Source organism: Cyphomyrmex costatus, unplaced genomic scaffold (genome assembly GCF_001594065.2).
Source record: "Cyphomyrmex costatus isolate MS0001 unplaced genomic scaffold, Ccosl1.0 scaffold5, whole genome shotgun sequence".
NCBI classification, from domain to species: domain Eukaryota; kingdom Metazoa; phylum Arthropoda; class Insecta; order Hymenoptera; family Formicidae; genus Cyphomyrmex; species Cyphomyrmex costatus.
Window position 1 is genome coordinate 439,267 of NW_017279267.1, and position 18,008 is coordinate 457,274.

Here is an 18,008-nt window from a genome sequence, read left to right on the forward strand (position 1 = left end):
AGAGCAGTTCCCATTTTTCATTAATTATTCCCGTGAGTTTTCACGACGGTCGCTGGTGCGCAATTACTTTCACATGTACTGTAGTGACTCCAATGATACAATCGCGCACAGCCGGTTTAATACAGCAGTGCATTCTTCACAAGCTTAAATTTAACACATTTCCCTCTCCGCCTGCAGCGCATTTCGCTATTTCCATTGCGGCGCTTCATCTTTTTTTACAAGAGTTAATTATCCCGCATTCGCGGATGCAATTAAGCAACAACTCTCACTCAGCTTATTATTCAGCAGCGAAAAAAATCTTTCGTCGTGCAATATGAGTCGCAGTATTCTAGACGAGATAATATATCACAGTTTGCTCTTGCTAATTATTTATTAGTTATCTCTTTATACGTAAAGGAACTTTTATATTACATAACGCATAAACTATACAGGTTGACTTACACACAAATTTTTATATTCATATAACATACATATATATTTATTCTAAATATTATATTATATTTTATATAGAAAAAGCGAATATCTTCTTTACTTCTTTTTTCTTTTTTTTTTCAAAATTTTTTCCGCGACAAGATTCGAAAATCGTGACTCGAATCTTTACGGCATTATGTCAAAAAGTTTGGTTCTTCCAATAGTACGTTTGCGGCAACCTTCGTAGACTTTTTTAGATGCCGCGATCGGAAAAAGAAGTCACGGGAACGATAAGATATTGCGCCTCTTTGCGCCACGCTGCAAATCCGGGATAATCCGCTGAATTCCTGCGGAGACAACGGCAGACAGAGTTTCGTTTCTGAGGAGAATGTGACCGCGTATTCACGCGATATTCTTTGCACCTACAGCTCGCTTCGCCGCGCACGTATTTAGGTTTACGCCGCGTAAAACTTGCTCGACAAACTCGCTAAACTCGAGAAGGAAGAGTGGAGGGGATTTTTACAAGCTCTGCCGCTTCTTCTTACTCCGCGCAATAAGGCAAAGATCACTAATGCGTCCAAATTTACGAACCGTAAACTTACGGCTTGCTTGAATGCGAAATCTTGGAGATAATGAAAAAAGCTCTCGTCGACATTTAACCATCGTTTTACGCGCCCTTCGGATTTACGATCCAAGAATTAGCACGGTTTTATTTGGCCAATTAGAATTTTTTCATGAACTCAAAGGTGAATATCTATTCTTATTATAACAATTAAAACACCGAGTTTAATTATTTAAAGCTCTTTATATAATTTTATTTATTATACAGTCCAATAAAAATGTCGAGGATATGAGTAAGGGATATTTATTTAAAAAGTTATACTAAAAAGTTTTTCTATTTAAAATAATTAGTTTTTGATGATAGATATGAATAATTAAAATTTATACATTCATATTAAATATATAATATATTCCAAAAGTACTCCGGTTTTATTCAAACAAATTTGGTAAAATAATTAATTAAAGCGTCGTGACTAATTTTTATAAATTTTTTACATAATTTATTATGTAATTTAATTAAAATATCAAGGAAAATTTTCTTTATTTAGCTTTAAATACGAACAATTAAAACTTATGTTCATTAAATAAAAAAATTCCGCAAACACTGAAAAGATTTGTTCAAACAAATTTTTAGTAAAACTATTAAGCTTTGACTCATCTTCATGCATGATCGTCGTGGGCATCATGGAAATTGTTCTTACTAAACAGCGCTTTATATTCGACTAGCCTGATGAAAAGTTACAGTAAAAGTTTGCAATGTCTGTCCGGCCGATTTGCAGGCAAAATCCCGACGGAGGTCGGAAGAGAATAACAAAGAAACTTTGCAACTCCCTTTAAGTCAGGAAACGAGGGGCTACGACGAGGTTCCTGCTTGAGATCTACAGACGCTTATATTTCTAACCATTAAGAAGTCCACCAAGCTACGTATTTTTACGAACAAAAGTGTGGAAAAGATATACATTCGCTATAAACGATCGCTTTCGCAAAAATCATGAGGAACAATTTGAAGTTATAAAACGCTTGGTTTTTCAATCAATTAATTTTTTTATAAACCTATAACGGTCTAGCTTGGATCTTAGTTGCTTATATATAATTTCGCGTGAATTTATATACTGATATATGTAGTCTTTCTAAACTGCGCGCCAAACAATTGTCAGTCTTGAAACGCAATTCTAATAAACTACCTAATAATTAGTTATTAATCAATTTAATTCGTGATAGTATTGCGGTAGTTTATTAGAATTGCGTTTCAAGACCGACAATTGTTCGGCGCGCAGTTTAGAAAGATTACGTATATCAATATCTGTATATAAATTCACGCGAAATTATATATAAGCAACTAAGATCCAAGCTAAACTGTTATAAGTTTTGTATTCGTATTAGTTATGTTGTTTGACGGTCTTTAGAATTGAATATTACATATAAATATATTTAACATTCATATATAAAATCTATATCCATATTTTTTAAGTCTGCGTTTAGGGAGTCATCTTGGTGGATTCATTTTGAGATCTGTTTTAAAAAATATTTATAGCAAAAAATATTTCTGTGAAAAGCTTATCACAATTTTAATATTCCAAAAATACGTTTTAATTAAAAAAAAATTTAAATATAAAAAATATGAGTTCCATTACGTTACTCTTCTTTTGTATTAATATAATTTAAATAAAAGGTTTTTGTGAATTACATTTACAACATACCTTTTCAATGTAATAATTTAAATAATAATTTCATATTTTATCTCTCAATATTTAACCTTAAAATACTAGCTTGTGCCATACATGATGACATACAACTACAATGACCTCCTCCCTTGACAAATTTCTGTGAATTCCCCAATGCAGAGAGCACTATTATTATTGCATTATTATATCCTTGTTTTATGTCTAATAAACAATAAAAATAGAATGACATAATAGCGCTTCCCAAACACAACCTTTGAATGTAATAAAGCAAAAATATTGAAAAATAATTTTGGAATACGATTAATATTGATTTGGAATACGATTGAGATATGATTGTGGTACATTTTTTCCTTACTTTGATTTACTAGTAGTTTAGATAAATTTAGTTGTTAGGTTTTGTGACAGTATTCAATATTAATTAATAAGTAATTTATAACACTACTCGTATTCGAATCAATTAATAAAAAGTTAAAAAAAAATAGGAAAAATATGATTGGCAGTTTTTGCGCGCAATCCGAGACTACTTACCCGCGGAAGTATTAGTGATGCTGACTAGCGTATTATAACAGATTAATCTTGGAGTTGTGTTGGAAATTTATAAATATATGTAGCATTCCGGGGATGGAAGAAGTACAAAGATGGAAAATCTTTTGAGTTTAAAGTTTGATAAAATCACTGGGTTCTAGGATCTTTGATAAAATCTGTTGGTTCTAGGAGTAAGCTCTTTTCTACGCTAAAAGATATCGAAGAAAAGAGTACTTATTATCTGAAATGAAGAAGGGAAGAAGAATGGTAGGAAATGCTTCGCTCATATAATGAATTCAGTTTGAGAGCACGCTTTCCGCGTGTAAGATCAAGTGCAAAGATCAAGCGACGCTGCTCCTTTCATCCCTTTATTCCGATTGAATAAATATGATTTATAATTTCGAGGCAATAAAAATTTCTTGTCAAATATAAGAAGTTTTCTGTGGAATTCTTTTACGAATACGGTAATCACCGAAAAACAAGAATTATTTGTTAAATGATTATCGAATCAATTTGGCAATCTCTCCTCTGCGCGATGATTCACAAAAGTATTTTTTTAGTTTTGTTATTTCTTCTTACACATTCTGAATAAATTTCGCGTTATAACCCTTTTTTACGATCTTTGAATAAATATGATCCATAATTTTGAGTCAATAAAAATCTCTTGTCTAATATAAGATATCTTTTATGGGATTATCTTGCGAATAAGATAATCTTCGAGACATAAAAATTATCCATTAAATAATTATGGAATCGAATCAACCATTTCTTGCGTAATGATCTACAAGAGTATATTTTTCATAAACTGTTTTTTTCCAACTATGCGCATTTTGAGTAAATTTTGTGCCACAAACCTTTTACGATCTGCGTAAAGCTATGCTGTTATCGTTGGTTCTGACGTTAAAAGATGCACGTACCGGTATGAACACAAGCATCGCACGCATATCGCTTCACTCACGCAACGATGTAAAAAAAAAAGAAAAGTAAAGAGAATAATCAGCGAGAGAAACAAAATATACTGGGAGCTCTTAAATTTCTGTAGCTGCTCGACTGCCGCTGTGAAATTCATTGCAGATCCGTAAGCGGAAAAAAATTTCTAGGACGAACGCGAAGGAGGTGGAGTTCGCGAGTTTAGCGTATAGAAGAATTTGAAAATAAATTTTGCACTCTATGCTCAAATTAAATTCCATGGTATGATGAAAAAAAAGACCCGTGTCCGGCGAAGAGAAAGAGAAAAAAACAATATAAACTGAAATGATTCTCCACTGGAATGGTTCAGTATAAACTGCTTGTCCTGTATGTACTAAAAATACAACATCAAATATTACGTTGACTTGAACACGGATTATGTTATGCTTGAATAAGGCATGTTGATTTAATTATTGCAAAAAAATATACCTATAAGTTAAATTCATTTATAAGGCGGTTGTTCCATCTTCAGTAAACAAATAATTTGGATAAACAAAAGAGTGAGCTGAAATTTACTGAAAGGTGGAACGATCAGCCTTAGGGTTATAAGTTATAATACACAAAATTCATAGCGTAGCATAAGCATAAAGTAAAACTGCTAAATCAATAAGCACCCAGCATAAAATCGCCATATTGATTTACATAAGATATTTATTGATCCAGCGGTCCTATACTAGGTTTATGTTATATTATACATTTTGTGTATTATAGTCCTTAAAAAATTCGAATGAGATACGTCAGCAACAACAAAATTAATTTAATAATTTTTTCATTTAGTCTTATAAAATTTGAAACGTGTTGAATGATAGTTAAAGGAAAAATGAGAAGTTCGTTTATTAAGCGTCAGTGATATTGAATATCTGAGTCATATATCTTCAAAGAGATTTCCTTCACCGGTACATTTCTTATCTCCAGATATTCCGTGCAACATGGGTGAGGTAAGAACAATGCACGAAATTAAATTCTTTCGAGTATAGAGAAGCTATGCGGACGGGTGTTACGTACAGAGGAATACCATTCGATTTTATTTTTTCGCATAACAAGTTAAGTGTGAACGCAGCACAAGTAAAAATTCGAAAAATTCACGGAAGCATGCTGTCGATTTTTTCACGCGGTACATATTTAATCTCCCACATCACTGATTTAACCCTTTCTGTCCTAAATTCTGTCGTGAGCAGCACGATTCATTGACATTTTCGTTCGACGTTGAACTGAACGACGATGTGTCAACAGATATCGGGAACAAATTCGAAAACACATTTCCGGTTAAATGAAATATAATAAAACAAGTGTTTACGACTCTACACGACTGCATACAATAGCCATGCAATACGCAACGCGGCGTGACGGATGTCTATCCCCGCATGCGAGGGTGGTCGTGCAACGGCAAATGGCATGTGATCTGTCCCCGGATGCCAATCGTTGGAAAATTTTGGTCGTGCTAGAATGGCTGGATCAATGTTTCGCGAGTTACTGCATTGGCCTTCTGATGGGCAAAGCGACCGCTTGCGCATGCAGTACACGAATCATCCTGGACGCACTCGCTAATTGTCGCAATTGTCGCATGCGTTCTTTTCTCTCCGTAAAATAGCTCTCTCTCTTCTTTTTTTTCCCTTTCATCAATATATATTTTAACTAAAGCAAATCGCCAATGTATAATTGAAGACCGTTGACCTTTATCCTTCCAGAAGTGACGATTATTGGTTTATTGGAGGTCACTCAATTATAATATATATTTTTTATATTTATTATATCTGCCAATTCGAATTATTGTTATTAAAATCAATTTAAAGACGCCAAGATCCATTTTAACCGAATATGATCTTTCTCGTTTATTTGAATAAATTTAGTATTCATTCCTCTTTTTTATACGAGTTACGTCATTTTAAGTCCTTGAGATGAATTAGTGCCTTTTAGTCAACATAAATTAAATGGGTCTCACAGATTCAGTGTCGGTAATTGTGTTACAGATTTTAACGTCAGCTTTGGAAGGTTAAAGGCTCTATATATTATAGAGTACATATTAGCAGAGTTTTAGCGGACTTGGAGCATACGTGCGATAATAGCATTGAAAAAGCTGGAAACACGGCACGGTAACGATAACGATGTGGCAACAAGTGCTTTTAACGTTTCTTAACAGTAATGCTCATTGCATTCTTGGGAAAGTGCTCAACATGCTATACTCTCAAAGGACCTTACCGTAACAGTTTTGCGGCATGATGAAGCACGATGTGGCCGTTGGTGAAGTAGTAAGGAAAACGGAGATACGTCTTACGTTGTCCGGACCATTCGAATGAATTCTTAAAGCAACCTAATGTTTCCTTTGTCTGCTTGTACCGCATTCTTCTCTTTCTGGCTTTTCCGGCATCATCGGCATGTCCGTTTTCATAGCATGTTACACTCGATCTCTTAAAATACAGCTTCTTTCTGCAGTACTTCTTTCTATATATATAGGCACGTATATATACATTCGCAAGATAGTTCTTACTTATACATTTTATTTTTGTCCTATTTTCTTTACGAGGTCTTTCTACGAAATGGATATGTAGAAGACATACGTAGTGTGTCTAAAGCAGCCATCGCGCATCGTTAAACATTCAAAAATTCAAAGTAGAAACAGCTCGTTTTTTCCTCGTTTCTCTTATATCGCGGCGCAGCAGTTTTCCTCGCCTTTACTACCTTCCGAGGGGATCCAATTTTTCTCCGGCATAACATATCTTTGAGCCGTGAATAAGAAATTTTTCAAACTTTCACGCAAGCTCGCAACAAGTGAATTTCATTTAATTTCGCACATGTTCTACAAGCAATACCTCAAATGTAATTTGAACAAGATAATGTTGTGTGAAATTAATATACGTACGAACGGCATTACCGCGTGGGCGGTATGCAATGCGCACGCCGTTCCCTATTCTCTTTCTTTTGCTCGAGATCGGTGGTAAGAAAGCTTGGGAGGAGTACCCGATCTGTCAAGGCCAGCTGTTGGAGGGCGAACTACTTGATTTACGCCTTTCTTCCATCTTCGCTCGCGGAACATCCTCTTTGCCTTTCTCCGCCTTTCTCTTATTCTTCCCCTGAATGCCCTATTTCATCAGCTTAATTCGCTGGAGACGTGAATGGTCCTAAGTGTTAAAAGCTAACTTTTATCTTACTTTTTGCCTGTAAACAGGTTTAAATATGACAGCGTCGCCGTGAAAATACAAACCACCGTGGCAATTTTCCCATTCACTGCGAAGTTTGCCGATCTTTCTATGCATCGAAGTAATAATAAAGCCTATTTCGAAGTACGAAGGCTTCGACTGATTCGTTACCCGCATAACTTTTGCCTCTTGAATATTTCTCCACAGTCTTAACGAGTTTCTGATTCTTAGAAAGTTTCTTAGAAATGATTATATTCGAGGCTTGTAGTTGCAAAACTCGTTAAATTCACTGTAAGGTATTTTGAGCGCAAAGACAAGAAAAACTAATTGCTTGTCTATAAATTAACAGACTCAGATATATTTATATATCAAATCAGTTTGCTTATTTAAATATTAACCGATAAAACTACATTTATATCTATAGACACTGTATACGCTTTTGTCATCTACACATCCTGTATGATCTCTCTTTAATTATTTCTATTTATTCATAGACGCGTATGAATATTTCTAAATAAAAAGCTCTGACTATAAATTATATCTCATAGGATATAGCTTCACGGGATACTCTTTTATGTTCGTTTCAGATAAACTTTTTCTGCGAGGAAAGATTTGCGTCGTATAATTTTTTAGGAGTTACACGGGGAGGGTGGTTATTTTAGTTTGTCTGTACAATGTGGTTGTGAACTGCGGAGCGAATCTGTTTACTACCCAGTGTTGTAGTGTGGTATAAAAAAAATTTTCGTCTGCACGAAGAGAGATGATAAATTCCTGATTTAAACTGCCCTCAGTTTTATATTCCTTCCTTTAAAGAGCTTTTCAAGAGTGTTCTTACTGTCATCTGCTATTACTAAATTATCATCGTCTGTCACCAGCATTACTTTCAACGCTTTAAAATTATGTGTGTATATATACATATTTAATGTAAAGTAAGAATTTGTAAATCGGTTAAATAAAATCTAAGGATAAAAAGTGATTACATTCACCTGTTTGTTTTTCCTTTGTTTTGTCATCGTACATTTCAAGAAAAAAATTTTTAAATATATTTTTTTGAAATTGACGTTGTAAGGATTACTTATCCAAATATTTGTAACAATATGTTTTTTTTACAATAATTCTTTACATTTAATTAAACGTTATTGTTGATGATATTAATTGAATTGACGATACTAATCTAAAGAATTATTGTTAACAAATCCATTGTTATAAATAAAAATCTTAAAAATGTCAATTTTTTAAAAGTGTTTTTCAGGCTTTTCGCTTGAAATATATGTATATTTGTTTTAGATAGCACATCTTTTATATCTTGGATCGCACATGTTACTTTCATTATACTTTTTTCTCGAAAAACTGTTCCGGAAAAATTCCGAACGAAGCATCTGTTCTTTATTTCACTATATTTCACTATATTTCACTATATTTTTCATTCGAAAAACCATTTCTAAAAAATTTTAAGAGAAGCATCTGTTCTTTATCTCGACGTGGAAACACGCGCAATAACGACACTGTTATCAAGGTTTATACAGAGCATTTTGCTTTCTGTTCCAGCGTCAAGACGGACATGGGTGCAGCTGGTGCGGTGTCTAGGCTCTACATTGCAAATGCGAATAGAAAGGACAGCGGGAACTATAGCTGCGCCCTGGCGAACGTAGCAGCAGCCACTATAGTGTCCGTCCACGTGCTAAACGGTACGTTTCCGCTTTGAATATTTTCGTATTTCGACGCGTTTCCATATGTCGTTGATATGCGGGGCGAGAAAAACGCGACAATATCGATGTAAAAGCATCAAAAGCATTAAATAAGTAAAAATCGCCCAATATATAAATATACATTGAGAAACTATATAAATAAACTACATAAATATGTGAATACATTAAAAACTACACAAATAAACAGTTAAAAATTATTTATCAATGTTTTCTCCGAGAAATATATTTTCCGGATGCAAATGGAAAATATTGTTAGCTAGAGTTTTACTTGAAATTTAACGGAAGCCGTTAAAATTAGCGGGAAAATATCCGCGCGTTTCTCTGGTGCGAGAAAACCATTCTTCACGCGCGATTCAAACACCTCGGGCGATAATTTCTCTTATAATTGTGTATCAGAGAGAATTCACTCACCCGAGCAATCAGTCGCACTTGAAATCACAGTTAAAGGATCAGACTCTGCTTGCTACCGATAACGGCGTTTGGCAGACTCGGAGGAAAGCAGCGAAGGATGCCAGTCACCTTTTCGTACGCGACGCCTATCGATATAATTTTCCACTCCTTTGCACGGTCGATAATTGATTTTCCACGGCTTTTCAACGGCGCCAATGCCTATTACCGGTCTCTCTTTTCTTTCCAACACCGCTTCTCGTTTCTCAGCTTGCCGCCTTCATCCGCCTCACGCTCCAAGAGGTCGGTCGCTTTCTTCTCCGCACATCTCCTTGCACCAATCGATCGTGTAGGAATACAAAGCTGTGATTTCATCAGGGTAAATAACTGGCGCCGGACGCGACCGAGTTAGAGACGCTGCCGTTGACGGGTCGCTCGATCGCTCTTCGTGATCTTCACTTGGTCTCCATTTCCGTTTTGCCAACGAGTTTCTTGCACCACAAATGACATTCTTGACTGTATTAATAGAAAATATAGCCCGACTCCCTCGATGAAGGGGAGAAAGAAACGTGGAAGGAGTATATATATATATACTGAACTGTCATTAATATATAAGATGTTATTAAAACGCTGCTTTTATTCTTATGCCGTCATCAGTACCTTTTTTTTTTGTTTCGGGTGGGTAACTTGTACTTTTTTGTGTACTTCTGTCTAGTACCAACGCGTGGCGTATTCATATAAAAGTTCGTTGAGAATATATATATAGGTTGACCCATTTCTTTCTTCAGCAAGCCGGGTTGTCGCAAAACTCTCCTTCCTTTTGTAATCTTCATTCTCACGGCATAGTCAAATTAGTGTTTAAAATGTACATTATTTTCGTAGCGCGCGCTAATTCTTATATTTCTAATTTTGTTATGAAAGCAATATAAAGGATGGAAAGTTTCGTTGCTAGAAACAACAGGCACGAAGTAGTAGAATTAATTTATCGTGTTGATAGATAGATGCTCATTCATATTCAAAGTTACAAATCATACTATGTACAATTTGATGGGAAATAGACAAATATGATCATTCTTCGGTGGAATTGGCATGGCTAAATATTGATACGATTTCGTCCGAGTTAATTCGATTAAACAACTGAATGTATCATCCTAATTTACCGATGCAATCCGTAATCCAGGAAAATTGCTGGATATGTTTAGCTTAAACTGTCTTTCTGTTCGGCGAGCAATTTTCAGCGTGTTGCTTCCGCTTTTGATCTATTGCTGGATGACACGTCGCTGTTTTCTCCCTAGTGCTTTTCTCTTTTATCTCGCGATGACGTAAACCACAAAACTTTCGTATCACGACGAAATAGCACGTAAGTCGAGTCGATGACGCGTGCTCTTGTGGGAAATACCGCTAAACACAGGCTTTATAGTGGCGGATGGGCGATGCCACTGCAAGACGGTCGATACTCTGTGGGTTGGGAAAACGTCTTTCGAACTTACGGCGAAGGAGCTCAACGAGTTTTCACGGCGGCTTTTCGCGCCCGGGGCAGAACGGCTCAGAGACGCTGCATTTATATAGGTGATGTGCATTATTTACGGCGGATTACCTTAAGTCGGCCCAATACGAGAGTTCGATCTTCTTCCGGCAAAGTTTGACGAGAGAGCACTCAAGGAAATGCTTGGTCGCGACGTATAATCTACCGAGTTCCTTTTTGCGAAACGATGTTAATAATCTTTAGTTGCTCGACCGACGACTACTCTATTCCACTGCGAAAGCTAGTTTAGAAAGTTAGGTTTCCGTAGTTTGTGTGTCAGGTACTTCATTTAAATTCGTATACACGTGCGCCCTTTGGCACTTACTCTTTAATCAGACGTGTTCGATCAATACCCGGTTACGACGAAATTCTTAACTATGTTCCTCCTACGAAAACATATTATCGGCAAAACAGGCGTCTTATTATCTGCTGCAAGAGGTACGAACCAGGTAGAGAGTTAGAGTTAAGCCACCGTTACCATCGCGATGAGTATGCGGAATGCGCAAGTCGGAGAGTTATTACCAAAAGGTGTTATGCCAGTAACTACAAGAGCGATCATAATACTGGAAGTAATGCGAATTTGCTTGACAAGTAGTCGGACGCTCGAGGCTCGCATTCGAAAGTAGTTTGCCGTGGCGAGAGTCGATCCACGTTCCGAAATTTCGTGTAGCTCTGTGCATCGCGAAATGTTTCGTACATCCGACTGTGGCTAGTCTATCCGTTTATGCATGCGATTGGCGCTAATGATGTCCGTTGGAGTGAGCAATTTGTGAGACGAGAATTGTGGTCATCTTTGACGATCGTCGCCACGAGCCGCATCCTAATGCTTCGATCAATAGAAGATCGATTCTTCGAGCCGTGCTTTGCATGAAATGATCATCGGATTTCAAATGTTCCCCCTTTAACTGTAATAGCTCTGAAAGCTTACCACTATCTGTGGCAATGGTTCCAACAAATTTTGTTATATATATCGTTCTTTGACTTTAAACTAACACAATACAATAAAATGAAAAAAGAGGAAAAACTATTTTTCAAATTGACTGAAAATTACTAACTAATCAGATCATATCAGTAAAAATAATATTTTCTTGAAATAATATATTTTTAAGTTATTAATATATTCTTAAGTTTGTTTCTTCAATTTTTAAACCATCAACCTTTCTGAATTTTGACGTTTTGACTTTTTATAAAATAACTTATTAATAGAGTAATGTTTACCTAACTCGTTTATAATAATAAAAATACCGTTTTTCTTTGTCATTTTTGAAGTAGAAGAGCGATTTCTAAATAAAAAGTATTCGAAATATTATTGTTAGTTTTATTTTATTTATCAAAATAAATAAAATAATATTATAGCATAAAATATTTACTCAACTTATTCACTCTCATGAAAATCATGTTGTTTAAATCGTACCATTTTTTAAGTAAAGAAGTGATATATCTTTCTGTGCACAAGATGAAGTAGACCATGATATTACACTCGATCGTCTTTATTTTATTCACGCAAAACAAATAAAATGATATTACAGTTTAAATGCGACGCAATATTAATATTTAAATAAACTTTACAGTTCTTCAGTTTAATATGTAAATTTAAATCGCACTTTTGGCGCTGAGAGAGTGCGTTGGGTGTATAACAGTTATACCAAACAATAAAAGCCGCTGCCTCTGACGTAGAATTTACGAAAATGAAAAAGAGAACGGAATGATTTTGGTTCCTTTGCAGCGAAATGCTTGACGTAGTTATAGCAGCCTTTCTCGTTATTTCTTTCCAATTAATATACCTCTTTAACGATATAGTAGAATACCTCTTTACAATTAATTATTCTCGAGATATGCTCGTGATTATTAATTAAGTGCAAGCTGGACTGGAGATGAAGTACCATTACTCGGTACTATCTCATCGCGTTCGCCTGAAGGGCTTTCTCGCACGACACCTCTCTTTCTCCTGTATTTCAACCCGTTCTCTTACTTTGTAATCTTTTCACTTTCGTTCTCTTCTCGTAGAAAATTAAAGTCGTCGATAAGACCGTATATTCCGGTATTTCTATCCTGTAACATAAGCAAGCTTCGCTTTACAGAGTAAAAAATTAAAAGGATTCGAGTAAAAGCGGCAGACTAAGTCTGTTGTGACACTAGAAAAAAAAAAAAGAAATAAATGTAAAATGATAGAATAGCAGATTAACCGGATGAAAGTGATAGATGAGAAAACGTAGAAGAGCGCGTGAGTGGCAGACTGCTCGTTCTCGAAAATGAGTGGTTCTTGGCCTAGTTAACGCCTATGAGGAGACAAGTGACTCGGAGTTGGAGCAGTAGTTGGCCGGTTGGTTCTGGCGTGTATATGTGCGTTTGTGTGTGTACGTGTATGAATGTGTGGGTGTTGAAGCTGGGGTAGAGAGGTTATTTCGCGGGGTGTCACGCCCTACCCATTAATAATCGTAGCCGCAGGCTCCAGGAGGACTACACGTCGACCCGCCTCTATCCCTTCTATGACACGGAAGTCTGCCCTCGCCTCTTTGGCATCACTGCACTCCGACGAGCCTGACCCTCTCACTCTCTTTCTCTCCTCATCTTGGCGTCCTTACGTCGTCGACGTAAGGCCGGGCGTGAGGAGTTTGCAAAACTCTCGTCGCAAGATGTAGTTAACAGGCTCGCTCGCGCGTGGCCATGTATAATACACAGAAGGAATCTCCGGAGGGCGCTTGACAGCTCATTTCGCATCTGCCTTTTTCCACCGTGGCGATCCTTTAGGACCTTGGCTCTAGGGCTGCCCTCCAGAAGACCGGCGGAAACAGAAGAAACTGATATCTCCGAGTGTGTGATTAATCGCGCGGTTACGTGGAATATTACACAGTTCTCGAGTCGGTAGCGTGAATTAAAATTCATGCCCATGTCCTCGCTGAGATAACGAAGTAGTAGCAATTAATTTTACTGCACTCAAATAAGCGGTCGATGCAATTTGGAATTGAATTTAGTTCATGGTCTCTTCGAAATCTAATATTGATATGTTCACACTAAAATTGCGGGAGATAGTACGAACATCAAATCTGTGATCGGCTTTGGTAAATTTGTGAAGATCCGAATATATCATATTGCGTACTTGCACGATGGTGCAACGTGATTAGTGAAGTCAATGAAATTATGTCGAATTTGCACGCTACATTACGGTATCAGGATATGTATGCGTGCGGCATATGAGTGATCGGCTGATTAATTCGTAATTAAGCAGAGATCGAATGGCGAAATATTCTGCATAATCCGTGTCAAATGAATAGGTATTCCCACCAATTAGATAAACTACTAAATATTCTGCACGTTCTAAAATTCGCTTTGTTCTTAATATTACACACGCGCGCGCGCGCACACACACACACACACACACACATATACATATATAGTGTCCCATAAAAACCGTAATACCGCTTAAGGAGATTCCTGAAATTATGTTGAAACGAAAGTCTTAATACCAAAATACCAAAGTTATAATTTTTTTAAATATAAAATAAACGCTATAAGTTTCTTAAATATAATAAATATCAATAATTTTATCTTTACATATGTAATCTTTATATTGATATTAACACAAGCGACAATTAGTTTTTACTTTTAGTACCTACTTTCGTTGTACTTGATGACCGCGCAAATATAGGCTGTATGATTCACTTTAATGCCTATAATTAAAAAACTATTGTATTATAGCCTCAACATTTTGATATTAGAATTTTCGTCTTAAAATGAATCAAGAATTTATTGTTAAGCTTTTTCGATTTTTATCCGATTTTATACAGGATATCCTGTATATTTTTTAAAAATTAAAACCGAATATAAGATTGAATAAATTTTTAATTGTTAAGAATATACATGTAATAAATTATTGATGTATCTAAAAATTTCGCTAAATGTAAATCCAAAGATAAGTACATAGAAAGAACGGTTTTGCTGAAGTATTTAAAAAAGATAGATACAGATCTGAAAATAATTTTATTGAATTGTTAAAATAATTATGTAGAGGATACTCACGCTTAGTTACTAAAATATCAAAATTGTGTGCAGCATTATTCATTATACTTATGTTTTCTACATAGTAACTTTTATTTTTTTAACAAAATTATTTTCAGATTTGCATCTAGCTTTTTTTAGACATGTAAGCAAAATCATTCTTCTCGCGTGAATACGTTGATCTATCTAAATAATTACATTAAACGTTCAGGCTAATTGCTTAAAGTTTGTAACCTTATATCATTATGTCTGAGCAATCCTACATAATTATTTTCATAGCCCAACATAATTACTTTCAGATGCTTCTTTTTTATGTACTTATTTATGTAGCAAAATCGTTCTTTCCGTGTCTCCGTGTATAAGTCCGTTTTTTTGCTGCATTAACGAAAACGTTTTCAATAAGACGAGTTGTGAGACGAGACGAAATGTCTCCAATGAGTATTCAGAAGATTCAATTAACGAGACGAAAATTCGAGATTAAGGGCTGGTTTACCGGGAAGGCGTGTAAACAGAGTTGTAAATTTTTCTCCTACTGGGAGCATTTAATTGAATCTTGGGGAGAAATAGTCGTTCGTATGACTAGCCGTTAAAACTGCTACGTGGATAGCATGTTTTCGACTTTAGAAAAAACTTCAGAATCGATTGTGCCAAATGTTCAATTATGCTAAGAAAGCAAAGATGAATTATCGATTTAATTATGAATTTAATAGAAGGCAGAAAAAGAAGAACAGTACACTCAATACCTGTTCGAATAACGCGAATATCAAATTACGTAATGTGATTTAGTTGTCAAATATATTTACATTCACTTTGCGTGCATTTACATGCATTTGGCACTGTAACTACATATAATGCAATCTAATATTACACGTTATAATATCAAGTGTATTAAAATATATATTACTATCTAATTGTATTTATAATTAAACATAGTTACAACTGCATGGTTGGATTACATGTGGAATGGCAGAGAAATTTGCTGCCATTATATATAGGAGACCATAAAATCTAAAATGCGTTATTAATTGAATGGAATGTGAGGTTTAGATTAATTAATATAATACATATTAGCACTTTTTTTTATTACAAATTATGTTATTGAATTCTGCGAATATGAAGCGAGCGCGGGATTCCTTTCTCAACGTCGCATTTGTTTTGAAGTTATAAAAGAGAATGTTTTTCCACGATTGCGACAAGCGGTTTCGATCGGCCATTTACGAAATTCGTGTAAACCGCAATTCTTGTCACTTTTGAATGCGACGACCGCCCGTGAGATTGTATCGCATTTGATATTTTACCACGAATTTTATGGATGACCGACTTCGCGTTTATATTTTGAATTTTTGGACAATTCAAAAGCCAAATACTGGCATGGACAATCAGTGTGTGTACCAATCTTTCGGCTTTTATCACGGTACGCCGTGACAGAACAAATAAAAGAATTGAACCGTTATTCCATTTGTCCGTTGGAATATGTTTCGCTTGTTATGGCAGAGAATAGATTGCTTACAGTGTATATACAAAGTAAAAGTATCCTTATTCTCAGAGTAATTGCTTTTAACAGTTAATTACTGGACGTCTTTTCGGACGCAAGATGATTTATTATTTGAGTTTCTTTACGTTTTCCTTGCTGCTGATAAATTGAGAAATTTATACCCAGAATAAATATTAGGAGTCTATAGTAAAGCAGACTAAAAACACATACAGAAAATATTATTCTATTGCTAAGAAAAACGATTATTGAATTTATACTTTCTTCCTTTTAATAAATAATAGTTTTTTAAAACAAAGAATAAGAATAAATACTTTCTTCATAATAATCTTAAAATATATACTTATTATATATTTAAAACAGAAAATTAATTTTTCTTTTAAAACATATTGTAAAATTGATCGACAAAGCGACTTTATATAATAAATAAATCGAATTATTTAAATTTAACAATTTTGATTAAAGTATTAAATTTATTGGGGGATTTTCAGAACATGTTTTGAATATATTTAATGCTTGTAATGAATATATGATAGATTTACGGATATATAAATTTTTGAAATTCTTGAAACAAATAATTATTACTTGCGTACAGAGTATGTATTTTCTTGTGCAGAGACAATAATAAAATACGATAATGGACGTAATAATTTCAAGATGCGAGGCTAAAAACAAATAAAAAGTGTAATTTAAAGACAGGCAAGAAACGAACAAATGAAACGTTATAATAACAAGACATTTATCGATCGGTCTGAAGTAGACCAGTTCGACGTAGAAATATTGCTCTCAGTTATTAACGGAGATTTCACACGTACAATTCATGTGGTACTTTCTTTAAATCCTCTCCTTTTTCATCACCTTGGAAATCTCTTATTACTAAATTTTAAATTTTGATTTATTTGTTTTAAAAATAAAACTAACCTTACCTTAGTGTATTAGAATGTAAAAAATGCGTTGTTTTATTTGAAGTTCAGTATTCAGTTTCTCGCAAGCCATAATTCGTGTGAAATATAATACTTGTTAAAACGTTACGTGTGTTGGAAAAATGATACCGGACTTTAATCTCTACGTTCTGCTCGTGGTGCAATATCAGCAAAATATCGGGGACAGGCGACGATTTTTCGTAAACATTTCAAATATTTTTGAAAAATTCAACCTGCGGTCTCTCTTTAAAATATGATACTCCATATTGCAAATAAAAATATTGGGAGGAAAGAGAGGAGAGGGCAGAGTATTAAATTAATGGCATTTGTTTCTACTTTTTGTTACAGGAGAGAATCCGGCTGCCATGCAACACGGCGGTACCACAGCCCCGAGGGCGACCTTTATCTTTACCGTTGTGATATCACTATCATCGCTCTTAAGGTGACCGTGATGACCCCGATGCATTTTGGACCTGCAATCCGAATGGTGCTAATTTTCTCTTTCCCCTATGGAGACTCCGTGCGCCCGGAATGTCCTCTCGAAACGGACGGAAACTTTGGGCATTAGGCCCTCCGCTCCTTTCCGCATGCACGCCGCATGAGATTGCTACGAATTACATATAGAAAGGGATATACGTAGGTATTCTCGCGAAATGTAAGTACGTGTGTGTGTGCGCGGTAACGA

General features: G+C 35.2%; 1 protein-coding gene across 1 annotated transcript in view; it reads left to right on the forward strand.

Annotated features, from left to right (window-relative positions):
* LOC108778445 (defective proboscis extension response 14) overlaps nt 1-17,779 on the forward strand; it is a 128,267-nt gene extending 110,488 nt beyond the window's left edge. Inside the window, exons 6-7 of the mRNA XM_018545623.1 lie at nt 8,837-8,976; nt 17,672-17,779. Coding sequence (XP_018401125.1) covers nt 8,837-8,976; nt 17,672-17,769 — 238 coding nt within the window. The 3' untranslated portion in view covers nt 17,770-17,779. The remainder of the gene's footprint in view (nt 1-8,836; nt 8,977-17,671) is intronic.
* The last annotated feature ends 229 nt before the right edge of the window (nt 17,780-18,008 follow it).